We start from the raw sequence: 18,647 nt of genomic DNA, 5'->3' as shown, positions 1-18,647 counted from the left end.
AAAAATTCATGCAAATTTCATGCAAGTGTTAACAGCTGTTGTCTATCCAGCTAGATAAGGTGTCATTTAAAATAACCCTGTTAGTTTATCAATATGCTGGCTGTTCAAAAATAACTAAAGAAATGTAATGAAAAAGGAGCCTTGTGGAATGATGCTCTGCTCTAAATAGGGTGCTTGGTCATTAATCAGCTGGGTCATATCATATAGTACTCGCAGAGGTCTCAAGTCTTTGTGTGTTTCCCCATTAGGTACTGTTTGGTGTTCCGCTCAGGCCTCAGGATAATGACATAGCACTTGGGGATGAAGATACAGCCCAGGAGCCCAGCACTGGAACTCAGGATGGCAAAGATCTCCATGGCCACCATGTACCTACCCTTGGTGTTCATGTACGCTGGGATGAAGGCGATCCAGACACTGCAGAACACCAGCAAGCTGAAGGTGATAAGCTGGGCCTCGTTAAAACTATCTGGTAACTTTCTAGCTATGGAGGCAACAACAAAGCTCAGAAGAGCCAGCACTCCCATATAGCCAACCACAGAATAGAACCCAATGACGGAGCCTTCGTTGCACTGTAAGATCATCTTCCCAGTCTCTGATGTGGTGTCAATGTCTGGGAACGGGGCAGCGTGAATGAGCCACATGGTGCAGATCAACACCTGCACCAGCGTGCAGAGGAGCAGCAGACAGCTCGACACTCGGGTGCCCACCCACTTCCTGAACTTGCTGCCGGGCTTTGTTGCTTTAAAGGCGATGATGAGGGTTATGGTTTTTCCAAGAACCGTAGATACAGCAATTGTGAAGATGATGCCAAAGGATGTTTGTTGGAGGAGGCAGGATATCTTTGAAGGGCGACCCATAAACAGAAAAGAGCAGAGGAAGCACAGCATGAGGGAGAGGAGGAGAGTGTAGCTGAGATCCCGGTTATTGGCTTTAACAAGAGGGGTCTTGCGGTATTTTATAAAGATTCCCAGCACACCAGCAGTGAGGATGAAGAAGAAACTTGCAATGGAAGATAATGCCACACCCAGAGGATCCTCATAGGCCAGAAACTCTGTGATCCGTTGAATGCAAGCATCTCGTCTCTCATTTGACCACTGGTCTCTTGGGCACGGTATGCAGTTTGCCATATCTACATAGAAAAGAATACAGTTCAGTGTCAGAAACGCTTATTACAATAAAGAGTAAGGTAAACAGGAAGAAAACAAGCGCTGAAATGGAAAAAATTAAGATGTTCTGTAACAGCCTGTCAAGGAAATCTTTACCTCTCTGAAATCTTTAGCCTTGGCATCTACTCAATGATTAAATATGTCCACATAGAAAGTGTCTGGTTCCAGCATGCTCAGAGCCATGAGAGAGAACCACGTCCCTTAGGTGTTCATGGAAAACCCTTTGATGAGGAGTTTTAAAGTGTGCCCCAGCTTTTAATATTTGCAGTACCCTGACCCGGACCTTTGTGACTTAGAAAACTTCAGAGTACTCCATAAAAATGTGATTTCTCCTATTTTTAATTTCTTTAACAACTCTTCTAAATGTGCAAGAGCTGGTGATATTTGCTTCGTGTGTTATGATGATGTGCAAATCCAGTTCTGCTCGGACGCTGCTTGCCCAGGGCTCAAATCATAGATATGTAAATAAAACTGGGCAGCTGGACATATGGTTAGCGCCCAGGTGCTCTATATTGGACTGCTGCGTGAGTAAGATACTGACTAAGATACTGTGATTATGCCCTAAATCACTGATGTAAATAGAAATAACAGGTGTCCCACACTCAAACACACTCTTTTATATTCAATTTCTGTTTTATAAATCAATGTTATGTATCTTATGTAGCCTTGAGAGAAAACGCAATGTATATGTTTTGCGAATTTGATTTAATGGTTTGATGATTAAAGATTTTACAGTTTCTCTCAAACCACTTATTTGGTTCAATTGCAGTTTGGGTAAAAGACTAATTGAGTCATAACACAGAAATTGAATGTAATACAACACGCTTGAGTATAGGAAACCACATTGAGAGTTCACAGGCATCTGCTTTTTCCTCACTGCACCTTTCACAGATGGGAAATATACATTTGCATATCAATCTTTGTGCCGCCCAAAAGGGCAGTCCAGCACCGATATGCTATGACAATTCCTCTCTGAACAAGAGTACCAAAAGCAACCCCATACACGTGTTTCAGGCTTGTTGGGCCTCATCAGTGAGGTGAAGCTTTGTCTCTCTGAGCACAGTGAGCAGGGAGTCCACGTCTGCTTGCCCCCAGGTAACCTAGGGTGACCAACCCCAAGTTCCTTTCAAAAATACAACAAAGGTAGCAGGCGCTCCTCTCTAGAAAGAACATGGCATGATAACCTGTTCTGAGATGAGAGTTTGCAGCACACGCTTTTTGCTCACTGTACCTTTCACAGATAGGAAATATCCATTTGCATATCAGTCTTTGTCCCGTCCACATGGGCAGTCCAGCACCGAAATGCTATGGCAATTCCTTTCTGAACAAGAGTACCAAAAGCAACCCCATACACGTGTTTCAGCCTTGTTGGGCCTCATCAGTGAGGTGAAGCTTTGCCTCTGAGCACAGTGAGCAGGGAGTCCACGTCTGGTTGCCCCCAGGTAAATCAGGGTGACCAACCCCAAGTTCCTTGCAAATATTTCAAAAAAGGTAGTCAATCCCTCTGAACTAAACCAGTACACCCTATCTTAATATGGAAGTACTGGAAGGGGTTAACAGTTTTTCCCCTATGTTCAATTTCGAGAGGGTACCTTAAAGTCCCCATCTACAAAGTTTCTGGCTGGTGGCAGTGGTTACTACCTTTTATATTCGACCGCAAATATTTTCCTATGGGATTTTCCCATTGTTCGAGGCTTATACTTTTACTGACAGCCTCTAACATACCGCCGGTATATTTTACTATTAACTTTACTCCGGTAGGTTTTATTTGCCAGAACTTTGATAAAACTTCTTTCTCGTTCTTACTCTATTTGTCTAACCCAGGTCGGGGATCCTTTGTTCGCTCTTTTGGCGGGCTTCTGCCCAGAAGCCCTCCTTTCGGCGCCTCTGAGTCTGGGGTGGGTCTGTTGTTTGGGAGGAGGAGTAGAACCCCTGGACAGAGTTGCCACAGCAACTCAGGTGTCACTCTAACCTGATAGGCTGGAGGGTCTCCCGCAAAGATGACCACTCCACTGCTTGAGTGACAGCTAGGCTGTATGCATGGGTCTCTTTCTGCATAAAAGCAGGGTCCGGAGGACTGGAAGAGCAATACATCGCCACTGGAACTATGGAACCCGAAGGGGAGAGAAGCCAGAGACATCTTCAGCATCTACACCACCGGTGAAGCCCTGCTGGATCATCTCACCACTTTTCTTCCTGATGACGAGAGGAGATCTTCAGCGAAAGAGCCTCCTTCCCTTGAGCTAGTGGGGTCAACCAGTTCACTAATCGCTTCCTCGGACCTGCCTTGGTCGAATCGACAGTGCACAGCACTTGGAGACCAGATAGTCAGGCAGCTCAATCCGAAACGCGATTAAAAGGAGCGTACCTTTTAAACTTTGTTTGGCAGCACCGCGGCTGGTTTCATCCCTGGGTAGTGCAGCGACTCGAACCTTCCTCCATGATGAGAGCCTCTCTTCCTCTGTTGGATCCCTCGACCTGCAGGAACTACCAGGAACAACCGCCACCGCAGGAGCCACTTCTTCACGTTTAAGGTACATTGTTCCGCCAGGCCGCCCTTTTTCTGTGGTAGCCCTAAACGTGTTTTAAATCCTTTAACTACTTGTGGGGTCGGCCGCCCTCTCTCTTAACATTGTCTTTTGCCTCGCATCTACCTCTTCAACAATTTTCTACTAAAGACTTGACTGCAGCTACAAGAACATTTTTGCTCCTAAGCTCCTGGTCCTGTACCAATGACTCTGGCTCAGGCCTATGGACTCTGGCTGATTTGTTAGATCTGCTCTCACTAGGTTAGTTTTCAATGAGAAATGTGTGGATGCACCTAAATCTTCTAAACCCCTTCCTTCCTACGGTTTTAACTTGTGGAGTGCCATTTTGCTCAGTTTTCATTCACTTATCTTTTGGCTAAAGTGTTACTGTTCATTACTTGTTCACAAAACTTCAGGGAAGTGTTGCTAGGGGGTGTCTGAAAGTATTTTGGTTTAACTTGTGCTTTCCCTCCCTTTCGGTACATTGTTAGAGTGCCATTTGTAGTTGGTTTTCACTGTGCCATTTTGCTCAGTTTTCACTCTGCCGCAAACGTATCTATCATTGAAAAGGGAGTTGTATATGCTTTTCTTTTGACTAAACTTAACTTACTTTATTAACTGTGATCTAGGTGTTGACTTAGAAGTGTATAAAATAAATATATATTCTCTTTTTAATACAAAACTTTGGTTAGTGTTTCCTTGCTCCATAGTACTGTACTACCTATTGTGTCAACCTGAATACTGCTCATCTCCCTCTTCAGATAAGTCTGACTGCTCAGCCACAGCTACCACCAACTAAATCTTTGTGGTACAGACTGATACCAAAGGGTATTTATTGCTCTCACCTATAGTCCTAACCTGGGGTAGTGCCCCGTAAGGGAACTGCCCTGGATTCTGCCTAACACTGAGCTTAGGTACATGTGAAAGAAAAGAAAGCCATACTAGCTGGGAAATAGGTATGTCAGACGAAGAAAGGGAAACCTTCCATCGAGAAGAGAGAGGAGGTTCATGCAGTCCAGAGGAATGTATGAAGACAGAGAAGGAAGTACGATGGTCTGATCTAGAACAGCCTAAGGATCGAATGCTAGATCCTATAGCATGTCCAGAGTGATCTAAAGGACAACCATGTTGAGAGAGGGGCATTCATCGCAGGTTAATGTCCTTGCTAGGTAGAAGGCGATCAGGAACCATTGTGCCTACTATGGATAGGCAGACGATGGGAGCAGATTGTGGTATAGGGTTTACGCAGTTCCCTTTATTGGAGGAAGGAGGGGCCAGACCACAGTATATTCCATAGCCACAAATGGATAAGGACAATGTAAGGTGTAAACTGCCCAGTTTAACGGCAGGTGCGCCGAAATGGATCTATGAGCTTGAGAAAATGACAGGGGGAAATACTGTAGAAATAGGGGGACATTAAGGGTCTCCTAGCAGCCATTCTTGAGGAAAAGGCTGATGACATTTGGACGAGAGCAGGATACTCATGTGTTACAGCACAGAACACAGGACATGATGGGGCACCATTTAATAATTGTAGAGCTGATGTCTGGAGAGTGCTCAAGGTTCTGTAATCTGATACGTCACAAATTGGTGCAATCACAGCATGTAAAATGAAAGATGACGAATATCTGCTTGCTTATATTCAAAGCATTCAGGAACGGTGGACTCTTAAAATGAGGGAGCTGTCAGAATATCAGTGGCAGTATTTTACCATGACTTGTGTCAGGGATTGCTTGAGCTGGTACAGAGGGAACTTAAGAAATTAGTGGGAATGGAAGTGAAGCCATGGGCAGAAATACAATTGACTAATCTGCATCACTGTCGATTGTTGCAAGAGAAAAATAAGAAGAAGGAAGATGCTAGAAAATTTGAGGAAGCCAAGTTAGTTTTTTAGAAATTGTCAAAGTATGCCATAGAAGGGGCGGTTTTGACAAGCCGATAAGGATAGGGAATGCAGCAAGCAGTGGGTACATAACAGATAAATAATCAACGCCAAAATGATCAAGGAGGGAATGGGTTTAGGGCACAACCCAGAGGCTACGGAGGAAGAGGTGGCTTTAAGAATAACCAAGGTGGGTTTCAGAATATGCAGAATGATAAGCAGAATATGCAAGGGGGACAAATCAGGAGATTCCCTCTTGTATGTTGGACATGTGGAATGACAGGACACATTGCGTGAACATGTGGGACCCAAATGTATGTACAGAATTGGCAGTACTTAAGAGGGGGGACAGCTTATCCTCCAGCATATAGCTCACAAGTTAGGGATGGGATCGCCAAAGATCAGACAGTGTATCAAGCACAAGCACTGCATATACAACAGGCATTGCAACCACAGCAAGCACCATTGAATCTGCCACAAGGGCAGTCACAGTACACACCCATGCAGATACAGCAGAATGCAAATAAGGGACAGTTAATGAAACCTAGTTGTGGGAGGAAGTCCTTTCAAAGGTACAGGGATAGGTATGTATGCACAATAGGACAGCTCAAAGGGGGACTTGATGTGTTCAGTACTATCAGTGACACCCGACGCCCAAGAGGAACCAAGGGTTGATATAACAATAGGAGGCCAATCATTTTCTTTTATACTAGACTCTAGAGCTACTTGTTCATGTATACAAGAGGAAATATCCAATGTCGGGAAATACCATGAATGCACAAGGATTCTCTGGAGCTACAAGTAGAGATCCTTTACCTGATGAATTACCAGTCTCCATAGGAGAGTGTGATATGTCTGTTTCATTATTGTATTCAAGGCAGACACAGGTTAAAATTCTCTGATGCGATTCAATAACGAAATTAAATATGTCAATTTCTTTCACTGATGAAGGCATAATGCGTTCTACTCCAGGGATACATTATATACATGTAGGTGAGTTTATATTGGTGTTTACAGGGCAAATGGCTCTGCGGGGGATGCCACTGGAACCAAAGGTTTTTCATTATGGGGTACGCATTTTGTTGACTTGGATACCTGGCTTAGTGGGAAAGATTATGAGAATCCCTGATGAGTTTTTGTTCAGCCACAGGTACTTATGGTCAATCAGGAGGGACAGATTATTCCCATAGAGTTAGATGCACCCATAGTGTGAGGGGTAATGGCCTTGCTTGAAGGCACCGATGATGATTGCAGGCTATGGAGAACAGTGATTGCCATTACGTCACAGATGAGGACATATTTTAGATGATACGTCAGACGATGAGGTAGTATTCGAGATGAGAATTACCTATTGGATCAGGATAGAGAAAAGAGAGATTCCACAGCAAATGGTGATTGTGCGACTGTAAAGGATTGCAGGGGGTTTATCTGTACACCTGCTCTCTATATGGCAGAGTCGAAGCACAGAGCACCCCAGCCAAGATACTCTATTGTTGGTAACAATGGACGAGCAATCAAGGTTTAGCTCTCGGGAGGTGATGCGGGCTGGTTCTTAAGTACAGTGTCATCCCCAAGCACCCACAAAGGAATGTCCACACACTATGTTAGTGAAAACACAGTCGTTATATAAATAGGGTTCACATTAACACACGTTGTATTCTGACAAAATTATAGTGGCAAATATATACAGGTTTACGTGGTACCACTCTTAACTATTGATTCCTTTGAAATGCATCAACTGCTATCAGTTAAAATGACATACAAATCAGATTACAAGATGAATCAACGATAAACCACAGAAAGAAAGCAAGTTAAATCAAGCAATGGCTGAACAGTCTATCCCACTACAATTAGATTGTTCTATGTGAGGTTCCCCCCACCTGGGCAAATGCAAACAGTAAATAAAGGGTATTGACAAGCCCAGTTAGATATGCATAATATAGTCTTTATTCCTTCTAAACTTTCTACAACGCCAATGTACTTGGTTTCATAGAGTTCTTCGATGAGTCGTCTACGGGCCCTTCTTGAGTGAACTCCCTTTAAGGCAGGAGCCATGGGTCATCGAGATTCCAAGTGAAGAAAAGGCGAATGCTGTTGTCAGGGAAGTCGCTTCGATCCTGATGGTGCTCATTGACAAATGCTTGTGAATGTCCTGTGAAGATGAGGCATGTGGGATGCCTCGACATTGATAGTTCGTTGCGCAAAGAGTCTATGAAAGATGTTGGCCCCGCAAGGGCGTCGGGTCAACAGCCTTTGGTGTCTGCAATTGGGACGTGCCCATGTCTGGCTCTCAGTGCTCCGTCAGTGTCTCTGAGTTCTCTGGGTGGTGGGAAACTCACCGGTGAATTCTCCTCAGTCATCGACGACCATGACTTTCTCCAGCCAGACAAAGCGGTCGACGATGATGAACAAGGGAGTCCTTGAATCAAATGTCTTAGACAAAGATGGAGCATAGCAGCTCCAGTCGTTGAGCAGCATGACGTCAAGTTGTCCCCACGTCTGGGCAACACAAGTGGACGGCCTTCCAGTGGTTATAGCAAACCTACAAACCCTGGTCAACGATGATGGACGGATATCCGGGTGCTTCACTTTGGATTCCGCGGCAGTCCTCTACTCCGGTCGGCAGCCTTTCGAGGGTCTGCCTTCCGGAGAGCTTTGATAAAGATCAGCTGGTGCACGATGGTCCCGCGTAGCTGTAACGCTCACCTGATTCCCGCAGAGGCGCCGGTCTTAACTGGGTGAATGCCGTATCTTCAAAGGTGATGTGTAACACACGGTTGGCTCTTTGGGCTGGACCTCTGTGCACTGTATGTCTGACTCGAAGAGTAATATGTCTGCAGATAGAAAATATGGGATTAATGAACTGGGGTTATTGGGTGCCTCTCTCCTCTTCCCTTTCTCTTCTCCTGTAGAACCCCAAAGGTTAACACCCTCACCTTAGGTAAATGAACGCCGAGCTCTCCATCTGCCTCGGGGCAGGGTGCCGTAACCAGTTTCTTCACTGGATAAGGGTGCAGGCCTCTTGACCTCAGAGGACTACTGTCCGTCGTTAACTGCACAAACGGTAAGTTCTGGGCACTTCAAATGTCTTAAAAGTCTTTTGTAATGATATCTCTTGTTTTGCAGGGTTCCGGCGATGGCGGATGGCGAGCTGATGAGAGTTGAGGATCGAACCCGCATGAGGAATAGAAGCGCCTGGAAGCACGTAAGTAAGCGCTTGTAGCCTGCTTCACGATGCGCACTAACTGTCCCTTTTATCTTGCAGGTACAAGTTCGGAGCTTTAGAGAAGCTGAAGGGTGCTGGAATACCCACTGGATTCGGCGTGGGCAGGAGTAATGGCACGTGAGTAATAAAGTTGCCCAATGTCTTTAAATGCACCTTCTTTTGTCTTTCAGATGCGGGATGCAGCGCCGAAGGCCTCCGGAGCGTGCGAAGAGCTGGTAAGCTTTTGTCTTTCAGATGCCGGAATGCAGTGCGAAGACCTCCGGAGCATGCGAAGAGTAGGTAAGCCTTTGTCTTTCAGATGCCGGAATGCAGCGCGAGGCGTTGGTGACAGCCGATGGACCAGGTAAGAGATGCGCTGCCACTGAAGACCGTAGTGCTAACCTGTTCTTTCTTTGTCTTTACAGGTGCTGCTGAAGACTGGGTTCCAGGATGGTAAGCCTTTGTTCCCTTAGGCCCAGGATCAGAAGCAGAAGACACGATGAGCGTTCTGCTGCAGAGAATGCAGAATAACGCAAAGCAAGATTCATCCATCGGGTGTGGTTTAAATAGCCTCCTGTAGTGCTTAGGTGTCTCCTTCCACAGCCACGCCTAGGTAAGAAAAGAGTTCCTGCTTTCCAGAAGAGTTCCAGTGTTCTGAACCTAGGGAGTGGCTCCTGCCCCACCCAACAGGAAAAGTAGTCCCAAACAGAAGAGGATCAGGGGTTTAACTGGCAGGTAAGTAAGCAGCATGGTCTGCTGCAGGTAAGTCCACCCAAGCATTATGAGCCCGGCGCTTCCAGCGCTGGGACTGGGCATCTTTATGAGCCTGGTGCCACTGGCGCCAGGACAGGGTCCAAAAGGTCCCAATTGGGACTGGCTGGCACTCGGAACCGGGGTTATGGGTCTGCTTCCAAGGGAGTCGGGCAAGTCCTGATCTTTTGGAAGCAGAGATCATGACAGTAGCTCAGGAAGAGGTCTCTGAGCCAGGTCCTCTCTTGGATCGGTTTCTTGAAGGCACAGCAGCTTTCAGTTTACGTTGAAGGGAACAGCGGTTCACCTTCTTCTTCCGGCTCGGCTTTGAGAGTATGCATCAAGTATCGACATCAACTTCTGAATAATTTCCAGCAGTGAGAGATACACAGATATACTGTTGGTCTCCCATTCACTCTGCTGGGTCGTACTCAGGCAAGCAATCATTCAGAACAGCATTTTTAAGGCTGACTTCCAGGGTGCTTCTGCGAAGGTTAGCGGTGCATGATGGTCACTCATAACTGGGGAAGAGGTCTCCTAGCCAGGTCCTCTCTTGGATCAGTATCGAAGGCACGGCAGCTTTCAGATTGTGGTGAAGGTAACAGCAGTCAACCTTCTTCTTCGGGCTCGGCTTCGAGATTAAGCATCACTTCCATCTTCAGCTTCTGAATGAATTCTAGCAGTCAGAGGCCCCAGATATGCTGTTCTGTCTCTTATTCATTCTGCTGGATCACACTCAGGCAACCAATCATTCAGAAGGGCATTCAGGCAGGCAGGCAGCCAATCAGGCTCATAGTGCATTCAGGCCATTTCTTCTCCATCCAGACACTCACAACACGGAAGGTGGATTCGGAAAGCACCCAGCCATTCAGCACTCCACACTGCATTCATACCAGTTTTGCCCAGGGCTTTCTCAGTCATTGTGTCACACACCAGATACTAGACACCCATAACATGAAATGCGTATTCGTCACACACTCCATTCACCCAGGTCCCACCCCATGGGTGTACCCACAACATACAGTCATTGGGAAGGCTCCAGCCAGTCTGGCCCGGACTTCCCCATAATACCATATATGTAACTTCCACCCAACAGCCAGTCAGGGGAAGGGACAGAGGCAGGGCTTCCCGGGACTTCGGGAAAACAAGGTAAGTGGCGATCGAAAGCAAGAGGCCAGAGGGGCCATCTTGTCTCCTATCAGGAATCAACTGATTGCAATGGCAAGGCCTGGGCATCCCAAAATGGAGGATACTCAGAGCACCTGTCAAATTCAGCATGGAGCTGCCAACAGCCCATACACTGCTCTCTGGGCCACACACAGGTGCCCAAAAACATACACTAGGAGTACAGGGTTGTACCCCAACCCATGGGTGCCACAGGGGTATCCCAAGGGTCTGTTCACCACGACCAAAAAGAGGAAGAGCTGCATCGCCAGGGGTCCCACATGAACTCCTGCACAGAAAACAAGACAGAACACATGTTAAAAAGGAATAATATGTAACTGCTTTAAAACTGAAAGTACACACATGTTTGTATACTATATGTGCCCTAGAATGATCATATAGGCTGAACCCTAGATGAAACAGTATACCCTGCTTCTGACCTAACCTAACCATTTCTGCCTGTTGTACTCATGCTAAAATGGAGTCACGCTAAGAAAAAGACCTATATAGCCGAGAAAACGGTAAATGTTGGCTATTCTTTTTTGCACGTAAATGTATCCATGTGGGCCCAGTATTTAAGATAATTAAGATATACTTATGAATTATAAGCTATGCTCTTTAAGAAATGGTTATGTTTTAATATTTTATTGATATATATTTATGAATTTTGTAATGTTATTGTAAAAGTTTTGGAAAATATCTGTTGATTTTGCAAAATTGTAAAGGTTTAAACAAACCAAAACAATAAATATAATAATAATAATAATAATAAAAGGAATAAAGGACACGGATATGGAGGCCCTGTGCCTCTGATGCATTTCCAGCATCACAGCGACAGCGCTCAGCATTTTTTGATGAAGACTTGGAAAAAGTGACATAGGCCTGTTGAAAGGGGTGGGAGAGATTACAATTAAACCGAAGCCAGGAGCAATTTTACCTCAAGCAAGACAGTACCCCATGTCTTGAAAGGCGGGTGAGGGTATTTTTAAGACTTAAGAAGTATTTTAGTGACGTCAGAGTCACTGTGTAATAGTGTGGTGTATCCTGTGAAAAAATCAACGGGAGGGTTTTGGAGATTCATACCATATATATGAGGCTGATCAACCAGATTTTAGAGGCAGAATTTATTTTAGTTCCGAATCCTACAACGGTACTATGTAGTATCCCAGCAGAGGCACAATATTTCATGGTAAATGACTTGAAAATTTCATTTTTCTCAATCCTGTTGCATAAGGACTCCCAAGACCTGATGTAATTTACATGGACTTAAGCAATATTGATTTGCAAAAGATTGTGATTCAGTACATATATGATATTTTGATTTGTCGAACAACAGAAAATGAGTGCAGACAGACTCGATTCAGTTAATGACTATTCTAGCAGACAAGGGATACAAGGTAGAAAAAGAGAAGTTGCAGTATTGTCGAGAAGAAGTGTTGTACATAGGCCAGGTGATCTCACATGAGGGTAAGAGGGTCACTCCTGAAAGAGCTTTGGTGATTATGAAAACAGCAAAACCGCACGCGATAAAACAAATGCAGTAGTTTTTGGGATTGTGCAACTATGGTAGAGCATGAGTGTTTGGTTATAGTTCATATACAAGACCCCTTTTGAAGGCTCTAAAGAAAGCACAGGCGAATAAGGAAAAAAAAGAATGTACTGAGGAAATGGAGGAAGGGTTTGAAAAAGCAATTAGTACAGCTCCAGTTTTACGGATTCACTACTATACCTAGGAGTTCTTTTTGTTTTCACACACAAATGGGACAGTCATGACAGCAGTGCTAATACAGAGGACTACATTGCATATTACAGTAGGATTCTAAACCCTTTTATGAGAGGGCACTTTTCTTGCGGGCAGTCGCTGGCTGCAGCCACATTTGCAATAGAGAAATCTACCAGTATTGTGATGGGGTGTTCCATGACAATGTTTGTTGATCATGCTTTGTTTGCCATTTAGGAAAAACCTAATGGTACATTGACATCCCAGAGAGCTTCTGCATATGAGATGTTCATATCGAATCCAGCAATTAAAATAGTCAGGTGTAAAATAGTGAACCCTGCCACTTTTGTAGCCGAGCCTGTGGTAGAAGGTGAGCATGTGCATGATTGCTCTAACTATGAAGAGTTCTATGATGACATCCCATGCATAAAGGAAAATGTGTTATCACTGGGAGATTCTCTTTATTGATGGGTCTTAAAAAAATGATCAAACCAGTGGGGAAAGCCATTCTGGTTCACCTGTGGTAAGACACAGAGCAAACAGGGAATTTTAAGTGGTAGCAAGTGCAAGACAACCGTCTCACTTTTGAGCACAAGCAGCAGAATTGGTGGTGCTTTTTGTCGTGCTCGGAAAACATGAAGTGCAGGAATTATTTGTGTACAGTTACTCTGCCTATATGACATCAACAGTGCACGCAGGGTTAGCATGTTGGAAAAGGAGGGGCTACCTATGAGCAGATGGCACTCCAGTGCAGCACGCAGCATTATTGGACAGGCTTATTAAGGCATTACAACTCTGAGTAGCCACAGCAATAGTTAAATGTGCAGCACATACTAAGCGAACAGACTTTATTTCACGCGGGAACGAAGCCACAGAGAAAGAGGCCGAAAGGGTTGCATATTCACCAGACATTTCAAGTTTCAATAGTCCAGATGTAAAAGAAACAGTAGTCACAAGTATGATTGTAAATGAAGGGTTTAATCATTTGTCCAGAACACAGTTGATGGAAGTTCAAGGCAACGCGCCACAGGAAGAGCAGGAATTGTGGAAACGGAGGGAGTGTTCTTTGTCCCTCAGCAAAGCATTTTGGCGACAAGACAGCACTGGAAAGCCGGTGATGCCTGTAACCTTGTTAACAGTAGCGCTTGAACAGCTGCACTACCCTGCGCATGTAACTAGGTAGAGCCTCCCAGCATCTATTGCGGAGGACTGGTTCGTACCGAACCTGTTAGAACACGCTGCATTTTATGTAGTTAATTGCATCGTATGTCAAAAGTTTACCACTGGGCACACACTGCAAACAATCAGAGGAGTGATTCCTTGACCTATTGGTCCTTTTCAGCATTTACTTATCGACTATGTTGATGTGCTGCAAGTTTTTAATGGATACAGGTATATGATAGAGGTGGTGTGTCTCTTTTCTAGGTGGATTGAAGCAGGTGTTTCTACACACCCTGATGCCACTTGTGCAGTGAAGTTTTTAGTTCGAGAAGTCTTTCCCAGATGGGGAGTATGTGAGGTGATGAGATCCGACAATGGGCTCCATTTTGATAATGAAGTGTTCAAACAGATTAGCTTATTGCTTAGTATAAAACATATGGTTTCTTCTGCTTATCACCCGCAAGCGAACAGGAAATGTAAGAGACTCAACAGTCTCCTTAAAGAGAGAATTTCAAAACTAAAATTGACACTGAAGAAGGGATGGCTATATTCCCTGCCCCTTGCTTTACATGCATTAAGGAATCAGCCTGGGTCGGACCACCACCTCACACCCCATGAGTTAGTTATAGGGAGACGAATGAGAATGCCTTTGTCTCTTCCATCAAGTAGCAGAAGTGGTTCTCAGAAGACTGCAGAAATGTTACAAAGTGACGTAAGTGCTTATTTGACATGTATGACCACTATATCTGTGTCATTTCAGATCAATCATGAATAAGGGGGTCGGTCTCAGGACACAGCTGAACACCTTTCAGCAACCAGACTTCAAGAAATACTTCCTGTACCTAAATGATTTGTCAGTGATTCAGTTCTAGTGTATAACTTCACAAGGAAGTTGCACAAGCCCTGTTTTGGAATGTCACTCCTTCAGCAGTAAAAGTCCAAGAAAGACGCACCTGGATACACTTAGGTGATGTAAAGCTGTATGCTGGGGAGACCGACACAGCCCCACCCAAAGATTCGAAAGCAAGACAAGGAGAAGAAGTTCAGAATGTGCAGACTCGATCGATGACAAGGGAAAAGGACGCTAAGGTTGCTGATTAAATAAGTGCAAGTGTGCATTTGGACTGTGGCTCACCCCGGACACTCTAAAGTTATTTTAGCAAGGGTGCGCTTCAAGTTCTGTCACCACAGCAATCTTTGAATTGGACTTTAGAAAGTGTTGATGTCCTAAAAACATGCCAAATCTAGAGTTCCAATTTGATGACTGGAAAAGTGAGCAGATTCATTCCTCACTGAGTTTCTTTTTGGTCATTCCAATGGTTTTAACCGATACTAATGCCCATAGGCTACTTCTCGCTGTTTGGGCGCAGTACTAATATATGTGCTTTTCTGCAAGATCCTAAACATTTCCCTGGAATCAGGAGGCTGCTTGTGGCAATAGTTGAGCAGATTCTGCAACTACCTGATCATTTAACAAGGTTGCCTGATTAAAAAGGTTTTTTCCTTCCTTAAAGCAGTATACAGGCATAATGAGGAATGTCGAGAATGATACCATTTTGGGAAATGCGCAAAACTCAACGATGTCTGGAAAGTTGCAAATGGTGGAGATTGATTTATCGGTACATAATATACGCATGTTCAGCATTTATTATTGTTTTCCTGATTCTGTTGATCAATACTGTTTACTTTATTGGTCCTAGCAAAATAAAGGTACCTGGGACTCTTCCAATTTGAATGACACTTGTGAGGTCACTGATTTCCATGACAAGTGTTCCTATGATTCCCCTGTAGGAAGAACCGTCTTTCATATACTTCAGGAGAATCATTCACGAGATTACTTTGCAAGAGGGAGACACAAGAGAAGCGCAATAGAAAATGATTATGAGTTAAATAATTATCTAGATAGCACAGCACACTTGTACAGGGGAGAGAACCGCTAAGGAGACTTTCTCTGTTTGTACTCTCTTACCTGATGCTGTAGGGAAAGATATCTATATCTATAGAAGTAGAAGTCCAGAAAACTCATTGCCTGGCACACCTTGCACTCTGGCATGCAAGAGGTCAGTTCCAGGGTCAGTTCCAGGGTCAGTTCCAGGGTCGAACAGCATCCTTGGTATGGGTGAATGAGAAGACAGCTCCAGAAGAAGATGATTATGTGCAAGATTTAAAGACAAGAAAGAGTCCACACACCAGAGAGCAGATGCAGAGAGAGAGGTCAAATGCAAAGGGAACAGTACACTCGCAAGACAGCTGGGAAGAAGGCCTGGTTGTGTGCAGAGCAGTAGCAATAACAGGATTTTTGTTAACTATTTTTGTATGGGGTGGAAGGGATGCAAACATCTTTGGCTGGCAAAGTTGCCTAAATGGGTTGAAGCAAAGGAGGTCTGCTGCAGATAGTACCTCTGGCTAGTGCAGAGCTATGCTTCAGAAATAATAGCACAAGAAAAGTTTGAGAGAATCAGCGGTGAGGTCGAATTTCCGATGTTCCAGGGATAAAGGATGGGACAGTTGTGATGATGGACATCTACTGGCCTGCGGATCCAGAGCATATAGGAAGTTGCCCAAGGACTGGGGAGAGCTTTGTTCTATAGTGATTGTCCATGTTCCAGCATTTGTGATTCCAAAGAGTAACCTGAACATTGGAGAGTTCCCAAAATCATATCCTCATATGAGAAAGAGGAAAGCAGTTCAATTCCTCAATCGAACAAGGAGGGAGAATTACTTCTCAGCTAAATCAATAGAAGCTTTTGATGCTATTCGGTATGAACACAGGTTGCTCAGTCAGACTTCAGCAGTGTTCGCGACAATCTTCATGCCAGGGATACCACTTTTGATGGTGATATGAGGCAAGCAGAATCTCTTGATCCTCAAGTACTCAGCCTTGACAGACAAGCCTGGGTTTCCCTAAGACAAAGCCTCCTCACATGAGGGAACTATTTTCTATGATGTACCCCTCTGCTGTGATAACAGAACAGACAGAGGGGTAGATCAAATAAAAGAGCGGGGCACACACACCGCCATGGTACCAGACTAAAAGGGAAACGAACAGGTTAAATGGTGTCAATGAATCGCTCCCCAAATACTCAACCAACACTAATATCCACCTGTTTCCCTTCCTGGATTCAAGCTCACAGATTTAAGCTGGGGAATAACTTTCTGAACACAGGTTCCTAAGAATCACAAGATAACAAGATAACAAAGACAATCTATGTTAGCTATGCTATTGTACTATTAGAATAACATTAGTCTTACCAGTTCATAGGAAAGCAAGAACAGAAGTTTGAATAATGTTTGTAGCAGAAGGACTGTAATTATGGCAGCAGAGCGTCTCTTGGTGCACTGTCTGAGTTCAATGTTCAAGAGCAGATTTTCCAGTCCTTAAGGATTTCAGGTGAGTGCATTTTCAGATCAGAAAGTAAACGAAAGAACATTCTTTGTGAGCCCCATGAGCAGTTAACTACAGGGGATTATGCAGAGGCAGTATGGAAGCAGTATTACATTCTTTGCAGGAGTAAATGCAGGTGATGTCAGAGTAGCGTTACATGACGGAACTCATGCGAGGCTCCGGTGGGCAATCATAATTACTACGTTGGGCGCGATCGCACTCCAGTCGCCTAGTAACTGGGAAACAAGAGCGGACCGTATGGAGGCAAGCTTGGCAACAGTTAGATCAAGCAGATACCTGGGAGAAGACAAATAGAAGTCTGTTTGAACAGGCAAAGGTCAGCAAAAGCGGATCCAATTATACCAAGTAGGAGGCAAAAAGAAGTCCGTAAAAAGAAAGGATGTTCAAGAGTAAATTGAAATAACGGACAAACGGATTCCACGTGGTAGGCAAGATAACTACAATCAGAAGCAGCATTCGCTGGGATAACGCAGATTTTACGCTTTCATTGAGGGCAGAACGTACGAGAGCCAGCAGCTGCCGTGATCACCTGATGCTGTGAGGTAGCCATGGCAACAGCTCTCCCTACACGGAAAGATGCCGCCGCTTGCCTCCAAGGCAATTGCCAATGCCTAAGGAAAGGAGAAACGAAGTGACAATTCCTGATGGTGAAACGAGGCTTTGAAGCCATAAACTGAGCACGGAGATCCCGAGCCACAACAGCATCCACCCCCAAAGGCAGCAGCAACCCCTTGGAGACAGGGAAGTTCTGCAGAAGCTCTGGGGCATGCAGGTAGGCCAATGGCTCCCAGGTTCTGTCCTCATGGCCCTATCCGTTCCAGTCCACCAAATAATATGGGCAACCATCCTGCAGTTGGTAGTCCAGAATCCTAGCCACCTTGTATTCCTCCTCACCATCCACCAGGATAGGAGCCAGACGAGTAGGGAGGCGAGAATCAGGACGACAAGGCTTGAGCAACAAGACATGAAATACCGGTTCCACTCACCAGGAGGCAGGAAGAGACAAGTGTACTGCCACAGGATAATTGAGTATGGTTATCCTGTATGATCCCACACAACGAGGGAGAAGCAATCTTTTCCCAGGATAGTCAGGTACAGGGTGGAGAGAATTCCCACCTGATAATCTGGGGGTGGAGAACGATGAGCATCTACAAACAGTTTGGGCCTGACATCAGGGCCTTCCAACATCGTAATGTGAACTGGGTGCCCCTATCCCTCACGATGATGGTCGGTAACCCAATGAAGCAAAAAATGGGCTTCAGGAAAAGAACATATAGCAAGATAATCAATGACATCCTGGGACATGAAAGGCCACCATGACCAGCGGTGCAACAAATCCAAGGTTTTCTGCCGGCCAGGGTGTGCAGCAATGAAGGAGTCGTGCGACCAGAGAAGTGCACGATCACAGGCCTCCCCGGGAGGGATATACAACCTTCCCTGATATAGGGCAGACCTTGGACAACATCCAGGTCCAAACCCAGAACGTCCTCGGGATGCAACAATACCCAATCAGTGATGATCGACCATAGCAACAACTGAGGGGAACAGCCACATGCCACCCTACTGGGTAGAGGCAAAGGGGTGTTCCCCCTGTCCGCATTGGTATTGGAGTGCAAAAGGGAAAGATAATCTGCACATGCACGTGGAAGGTCTGGACGATAAGTG

General features: G+C 45.0%; 1 protein-coding gene across 1 annotated transcript in view; it reads right to left on the bottom strand.

Moving 5' to 3' along the window:
• Window positions 1-221: 221 nt before the first annotated feature.
• LOC138568903 (vomeronasal type-2 receptor 26-like) overlaps window positions 222-18,647 on the bottom strand; it is a gene marked incomplete at its 5' end in the record, with an annotated part of 63,753 nt that continues 45,327 nt past the window's right edge. Inside the window, one exon of the mRNA XM_069646682.1 lies at window positions 222-1,129. Coding sequence (XP_069502783.1) covers window positions 222-1,129 — 908 coding nt within the window. The remainder of the gene's footprint in view (window positions 1,130-18,647) is intronic.

The sequence above is a fragment of the Ambystoma mexicanum genome, chromosome 2q (genome assembly GCF_040938575.1).
Source record: "Ambystoma mexicanum isolate Mex_15411 chromosome 2q, UKY_AmexF1_1, whole genome shotgun sequence".
NCBI lineage: Eukaryota > Metazoa > Chordata > Amphibia > Caudata > Ambystomatidae > Ambystoma > Ambystoma mexicanum.
This window is presented reverse-complemented; position numbering and strand designations above follow the sequence as displayed.